Source organism: Sceloporus occidentalis, unplaced genomic scaffold, assembly GCF_023333645.1.
Source record: "Sceloporus occidentalis isolate IW3139 unplaced genomic scaffold, rSceOcc1.0.p SCAF_3, whole genome shotgun sequence".
In the NCBI taxonomy this organism is placed as follows: domain Eukaryota; kingdom Metazoa; phylum Chordata; class Lepidosauria; order Squamata; family Phrynosomatidae; genus Sceloporus; species Sceloporus occidentalis.
The window spans coordinates 94,217,981-94,225,754 of record NW_028316983.1 but is presented as its reverse complement, the minus strand read 5'-3'; the positions used below and the strand labels follow the sequence as shown (position 1 = coordinate 94,225,754).

Here is a 7,774-nt window from a genome sequence, read left to right as displayed (position 1 = left end):
CACAGGCGTCCTCCTTTTCCAGGACATGTCCTACATTTCAACCTTCTGTCCAGGAGGAATTCCGAAATGTGTGCCAGCCTAGGGAATGCTGGGAACTGTAGTTTTGTGAGACACTGAGCCTTCTGTGTCAGAAAGAGCTCTGGTGGCACAGTAAACTATAAATCCCAGGATTCCATAGCATGGAGCCGTGGAAGTTAAAAGTGGGGGTCAAACTGGATTGTTTCTGCAGTGTGTGTTTTGGACCCTAGTGCTGAAGAGAGGCGGGGAAGAAGGTCTCAGGAGAAAGGAGACCCTACACCACTTGGACCCCTTCCTTCAGCATCAGCCTTTCTGGAGCTTTAAGGAAAGGCGGAGTTAGGAGGAAGCAGGCTGCCCTAAGCGCCGCTCCTCCTCTTTCCTTCTGGTCATGAGGGAGGCTTAAGATGGCGGCCTCCATGGCGCTTCCGCATTCTGCCTCTGCAGCAGCAGCAGCAGCAGCAGCAGCAGCAGTCCTTGTTTTGCTCAGCTGCTGTGCTTCAGCCCTTGGCGCTGGAGGAGCCCAGGTAGGCCCTGGAGCAGGGAAAGGGACGCCTCCCTCAGGAGGGGCTGCTTCGCCTCTGGGATATTATTGTTATTGTTATTATTATTATTATTATTATTACTATTTTAGCATTATTATTATTATTATCATCATCACATAATATTATGTTATATTATATTATATATAAATGCAGAAGCGCCAATAATTATTTTAATTATAATAATTATATAATAATAATAATAATAATAATATAATTATACATTATATATAAATATGGAAGCACCAATAATTATTTTAATTATTATTATAATTATTATAGTAAAATAATAATAATAATAATAATATATTATATATAAATGCAGAAGCGCCAATAATTATTACATTTATAAGAATTATATAGTAATGATAATAATAATATAATAATATAAGTATACATTATATATAAATGCGGAAGCACCAATAATTATTATAATTATAATTATTATAATTCTGATACTAAAATAGTAATAATAATAATAATAATAATAATATAATTATTTTAAAAATCCCCTCCTCAGAATGGCGCCCATTGACCATCGCTAAGAATCATGAATTTATAATTATTTGTTATAATAATTATTTATTATAATTGTTATTAAAACAATACAATTAATTGTTATTAATAATAATAACAATAATAACTATTCTTGTTATTATTGCTATTATTACCACTTGCAAGCCACTCTGAGAGCTTTTGTGGCGGCATATAAATACTCTGAATATTATATTATATTATATTATATTATATTATATTATTTATTTGTATCTCGCTCTTTTCCCAGAACTTTGTGGCATGGTATAAATACTCTAAATGAAGAAATAAATAAATATTATTATATTATAGATTATATATAATATAGATTATTTTATTTATTTGTGTCCCGCTCCTTTCCCAGAACTGAGTGCTAGCTTCACAATATTAAAACAACAACAACACAATTAAAAACATAGGAAAGAGGTATGTTAAAAAAGAATTAAATTACTATATTGTTAAAATGAGATAGGTATTAAAAGAATAAAATACATTTTAATACGATAATATAACTGTATAAAAGAACACTTTAAAAAGAAGCAAACATCCCAATCCCAAGATTTCCCCTTCCTTCTCACTGACTCAGGTCCAAAACACAACACAACACAAAGTGGTAAAGAGAATGTAAGGTCTGCAGAAATAACCCAGTTTGAGACCGCTTTAACTGCCCTGGCTCAGTCCTGGGAAACCCTGGGGATTGTAGTTTGTTGTGTCACCAGAGGTCTCTGACAAAAGAAGGCTAAATGTCTCACAGAACTACAGTTCACATCCCCTAGCATTGAGCCAGAGCAGTTAAAGTGGTGTCAAACCAGATTATTTCTGCAGTGTGTTTTGGTGCCATAATAAACTACAATTCTCAGGATCCCCTAACACTCAGCCAGGACAGTCAAAGCGGTCTCAAACTGGATTATTTCTGCAGACTTTACGTTCCCTTTGCCAGTTTGGACTTCAACAGGAGTGAGTCCAAGTGGATAATAATAATAATAACAACAATAATAATAATCATGGAATCATAGAGTTGGAAGAGACTGCAAGGGCCATCCAGTCCAACCCCCTGCTATTCAGGAAATCACAATCACTGCTTTAAGTGCTATGGCTCAATGCCAGGGGATTCTGGAAACTAGCTCTGGTGCTGCAACAAACTACAGTTCCCAGAATCCCATAACATAATTCCATGGCAGTTAAAGTGGTGTCAAACCTGCTTATTTCTGCAGTGCACATGCAGCCAATAACGAAGTCCCAAGTATAATAACACCCTAAATCCTCTAAACACAGGGTTACCAGAAGTCCTCCTTTTTGAAACATGCCCTACATCTCAGCATTTTTGTCCAGGAGGAATTCCATAATCTCCTTCATTTTGACCATGGCTAAGAAGCATGAATTTATATTTATATTAGTGTTTTTAGCTTTTATTGGGTCATGTCTTCCCATTTTTCTCGAATGTCCGACACTTTGGCAGTGCCTTGTCCTCCTTTGTAGTGAGGACATTTGGCCCGAACAGTGATACCTATATTGTTGTTTGTTGATGGGTGCCTTCAAGTCGACCCACTGTGACCCTAAGGCGAACATATCATGGGTTTTTCTTGGCAAGTTTCTTAGGAGTTTTGCTATTGCCATTCTTTGAAGCTGAGAGAGTGTGATTTGCCCAAGGTTTCCATGTGGGTTTCCATGGATGAACCAGGATTTGAACCCTAGTCCCCAGAATCCAACACTCAGCACTATACCACGCTGGCTTGCATCAGTATTTTGTGCATTTTGGTTGGTCCAATAAAGGGATTAATGGAATATTTAATTTTAGCATGCGTCAGGTCAAAACATGGGCACAAATAGTTTTTTTCCATGGGCCTTCACATCCTTACTCAGAAATAATAAGTACAGTGGGCATTTTTTACAACATCGCTGAAAGGTTAGAACACAAATGTGATGGATATGAACCCGCAAAATAAGGTCTCATCTGCATGACCTATACAGCCACTTGCAGAGCCAGGAATATGGTCTTTTTGGGGAGGGGGGTCTCCCTTATCCCCTTTTCGCCTTCTCCCTCCCGCCACATCCAGTCCTGGCAATGGAGGGCATAGGATGCCCTTGGGCACGGCCACCCCAACAGCTTTTGCTGCATCTCTCTTCACTATTAATGTCATGCCATTTCTTCATAGATTTTCGTTTCCTAGGTAAAATGCTGTGTAATTGTTTGTGTTGTGTGCCTCCAAGTTGTGTGCCTCCAAGCGCTGCCCATTAAAACAAATGGGCAGGGGTGGTCCGCAATGGATCCCCTGCATATGGGGAGGGCCCACTGTATTTACTGTATGAAAACTATTTTGGGATGGCTTCTCTTGAATAGGCAATTAAGACCTATTAACTTTACAATAGACCTGTTCCTGGTGTTGATTAATACTGTTAGGATTGGCGTGTTTATATGGATCAATACCTATATCTTTGGATTCTGCTTGTGAATATGTCTTTGGGAACTATCAGAATGAGCGCCAGCACTCAAAAATTCTTCTTCATCATCATCATCATCATCTTCATATTTATTTATATACCGCCTTTCCAAGGGTCAAGGCAGTTTACAAATTAGATAAACAAATACATAAAAGAAACAATTTACATAGGCAAATAAATCAAATACATGAACAAAACCTAACGTAATGCACTATGTGCAGACATCTGTACATTCATATACTGTACTTTCTGATGAGAAGGGAGTCTTTTCTGCAATGCTTTTCTCTGCATGATGTTGTTGTCGGGTCCTCCAAGTTGTTTCCAACCCACGGCAACCCCATCATGGGGTTTTCCCTGCATGTCTCTCCAGAAGGGATTCGCCACCACCATCCCCTGAGGCTGAAAGCATGCAACCCGTCCAAGGTCACCCAGCGGGCCTCCATGGCCGAGCCGGGATTCGAACTCTGGTCTCAAGGTCGCAGTCCAACGCTCAAACCACTACACCACAAAATAAGAAGCACTTAAAGCGACTGTATTCCCCCCCTCCCTGCTTAGCAAGATATAATGTCAAGAAGCTTTAGAATTAACTATCCACAGCAGTGAAGCATGCAGTAGATTGCCACGGCATCCACAACCCAGGAGAAAACACTTCTCTGAAATCCCTTCCAAGGATTTTATAAACATCTGAACATAGTTGCATTTTCCCTTCCAATCTTCCCAGTAAACACATAGCTGCCTCTCCTCGCTTTGGGCAATAGATATCTTAGAGCCTTCATGAAACTGACTGTAATGACAAACTACCACAGCATACCGTAAATCCCTCTGAATGCAATTCTGGTGAGCAACAGTATTTTTGCTTGTTTGTTTTTCCCTGCAGTTATTTTATACATTTTCCTTTCAGGAGCAGGCAGAACAATTTTTCAGAAGTGGGCATACTAACAACTGGGCGGTTCTGGTAAGTTTCTAAATTTTCTTTCTATGCCCTTGCCAAAATACCACTTTCCTAAGGTTGAGGTGCACAAATAGCTGCCACAAGAAGGAAATATTACTTGTCCCACAGTACATTAATTGCTTTTAACTTTCATTGGATGGGACAGATTGGATTGGATCCCAACAGTTGGATCTACATTGGAGCAGAGCATTGTGAACAGTTTTAAGTAACACATTACAAAGAGTGTATTAAAAAGAATAAATCTAATCAGAAAAAATCATTCTGAATATTAATAGAGACCAAAATCTAGTGATGCTGTACATGTTATTTTATTGTTGTCTGTATGTATATGTTGAAAATTTTCAGATAAATCAGAGAATTTTGACATCTTTACAGCAGGCATTTACTCTACTGAAGGAAAAAGCTGTTCTTCTCTGTAAAATAAAGCTTGCTCCTTAATCATAAGAAGCATTTATTGAAAGTTCAAAGAAATCTGCCTGCTTGAACATTTCTTTGCTGTACACCCTTGTAGCACTTGTGGGCTGTTTTTTCTTACATTTTTCTTAATTCTTTTAGGTATGCACATCACGATTCTGGTTTAACTACCGGCATGTGGCCAATACTCTTTCAGTTTACAGGAGTGTCAAGAGACTGGGAATTCCTGATAGGTAAGAGTTGACCCTTGATATAAAGTACTAAGTTAAGCACTTGTAATCTGTCAGCTCCTCAGGATGAACTTGCAGTGGCAAAGCTAAGCAATTTTAGATCTCGTACCTAATCATCTTACGGGGGCTTCCTTTGGACAGTCATGTGTATGAAATCAATTGTGAGGTAAACAACTAATATTTTCTACCCTTCTGAGCCACCATTGCTACTCTATGCTTTACATTCCTGTTATATTAGATATATTCAAGCTAAAACCAGAAACAAAACAAAAGCAAAATCATAACCCTAAAAGAAAGAATGAATACTGTGAGCACATGTATTTCTGCATTTAAACTCAATTAAACCTACAGTACTGTAATGACTGTGAGCCATCATGCTGTAGCACGTAGTACAGGTGGGCCTTCTCTTACGCGGGGGATCCGTTCCAGACCCCCCACATAAAAGTCGCGCGCCCTATTCTTCCAGGGTGCATGTATGCTGGAAACAGTGTATGATGCGGGCACACTGTATGCTGTAGTACGAGTGTTGAACTAGGACTCTTGGAGTTTGCATCCCAGCTCAACTGTGGGAGCCCACTGCGTGACATTGGATAAGTGACACTTTCCTAGTCTTTCAGAAAGATGACTCTGTATAAATCTTGCTAAGAAAGCCATATGATACTGTCACCATAACAGAGTTGACTTGAAGACATATAACAACAAAAAGTAGGCACATTAAATTAGCGGAAACATGCATTAGGAGTACATCCACAGTGTAGAAATAATGCATTTTGACACCACTTAAGTGCTGTAGCTCCATCCTGACGTTTGCAGTTTTCCGTGATTTTAGCCTTCTCTGTCAAAGAGTGGTGGTGCCTCACAAAACTACAAATCCCAGGATTCTGTAGGATGGAGCCATGGCAGTTAAAGTGATGTCAAACTACAGAGCAGAGGTACTCCTAGTTCCATTTATTCAGTAGGTGTAATCGAGTTGGGAATAACTATTGAACGTAGATCTTGTGCTCCAAAACATTGGCTGTGATCAGCACAAGAAAGTTTGTTGGAGCCAAAAAAATCATCATCATCATCATCATCATGAATTCATTGATTCTCTTCATTACCGTGGTGAAGTTCGTACAGTTGCTGTGTACGTGTCTGCTCATTTACTGTTTTTTAAAGGATGTTCTGACTGTATTTTCCCTCATCTCCTGGGCTGAACATGCAAGGGTGACTGCTGAGCATGAAGGCTGAACATACAAGGGTGACCTTGGGCAAATCACACTCTCTTAGCCTTAGAAAAGGCAATGTCAAATGTCCTCTAAAGTTATCTTGCCAAGAAAACTCTGTAATAGGTTTACCCTAGGGTCGCCATAAGTTGGGAACAACTTGAAGATAAACATCATAATAAATCTTCATGACATCAGGAACAAAATGGAATTTGGTGCTGTCATTCCTCTGATGCTAAAATACTTGTGAATAATCACAATTTTATGTTGAAGGTGTTTCAAAAACAAAAGTAATAAAATGGACATTGTAACTGCATACTGTATTTGCCAGATACTTCTCCCCTGTCTAAGAAGAAAGGATATGGGAGCAAGGAGTGTTAGCTCTGACATGTTCTTGCTGGCATAGATGTAGACGTGAGTGCTGATTGTTACTGCCCCCATTATCTGCAATCAACTTTTGGTGATAATTTGTGGGGTCCTCTTGCCCTAGGTAGGAATCAGTGTGATGTAGTTGTATGAACAGTGGCCTGTGACTCTGTGGCACCAGAGGTCAAATCTCCGATTGGCCATGGAAACCGACACAGTAGCCTTGGACAAGTTGCACTCTCTCAGTCTCAGAGGCAGCAATGGCAAACTCTCTCTGAACCATCTTGCCAAGAAAGCCCCATAAAAGGTTTGCTATAAATCAGACATGACTTGAAGGCACACAGCAACAACAACCCACCATAGAGCCCTTTATTTCCACCCTGAGATCCAGCCCTAGTTGTATCATTGGAAACATGTGCCAAATCAAGTAAGACCTCTCTCAAATGAGCAGCTCTCATATAGGCAACTTATTCTACACAAATGGCACTCATGTAGGATAAATTAGCATCAGGTGTATTTTTTAAAACTCTGAAATAAGACAGATGTACTGCATTTTTAAAATAAATGCTTCTTTTAAAAAGTGTAGGAACAGTACAGCTAAAGGATTGTAGAACTACGTGTTATGATTCTGGATGAAAGTATTTCCTTTGTGTAGCTCTACTCTACTAATGAATAGCCTGCAAAATTTTGCTTCCCTCTTATGTTCACATATCAGCTCCTCTTACAAGTAAAAAGCTGGCTAATAAAAATAATAATAATAATAACAATAATTGCAGGATAGTAGTGTGGTGGGATGGGAAAGCTAAACGGAGTGCTCTTCTCCTCCTTTGCCAGCCCACAGCCCTATTTCCTCTGCAGCCAGCATGGGAGCTAAGCATCTGGCAAAAGAAGGACAGATTGCTCTGATTCTTCTTCTCCTGCCCACTCACTCACCTATTTGATTTGTACAGAATTCTTGGTCACCAGTGGCAACCAGGCAAGTGGTCAAACTATTAATTTTCTTAAGTAGATGGATGCAAGAATGGCCTCCCCCCCCCCCCTTTGGATTTGACTCCACTTGCTGAGTTGCATTGT

At 39.5% G+C, this 7,774-nt stretch overlaps 1 protein-coding gene across 3 annotated transcripts in view; it reads left to right on the top strand.

Annotated features, from left to right (window-relative positions):
- Positions 1-284: 284 nt before the first annotated feature.
- The window catches only part of LOC149316436 (GPI-anchor transamidase-like), a 170,913-nt gene continuing 163,423 nt past the window's right edge, over positions 285-7,774 (top strand). For 2 of the 3 annotated variants that reach the window (XM_089515469.1, XM_089515470.1), the window contains exons 1-3: positions 285-542; positions 4,435-4,488; positions 5,041-5,132. In XM_089515469.1, coding sequence (XP_089371595.1) covers positions 423-542; positions 4,435-4,488; positions 5,041-5,132 — 266 coding nt within the window. In that variant the 5' untranslated portion in view covers positions 285-422. The remainder of the gene's footprint in view (positions 543-4,434; positions 4,489-5,040; positions 5,133-7,774) is intronic. The other variant, XM_089515468.1, reaches the window with a different exon arrangement.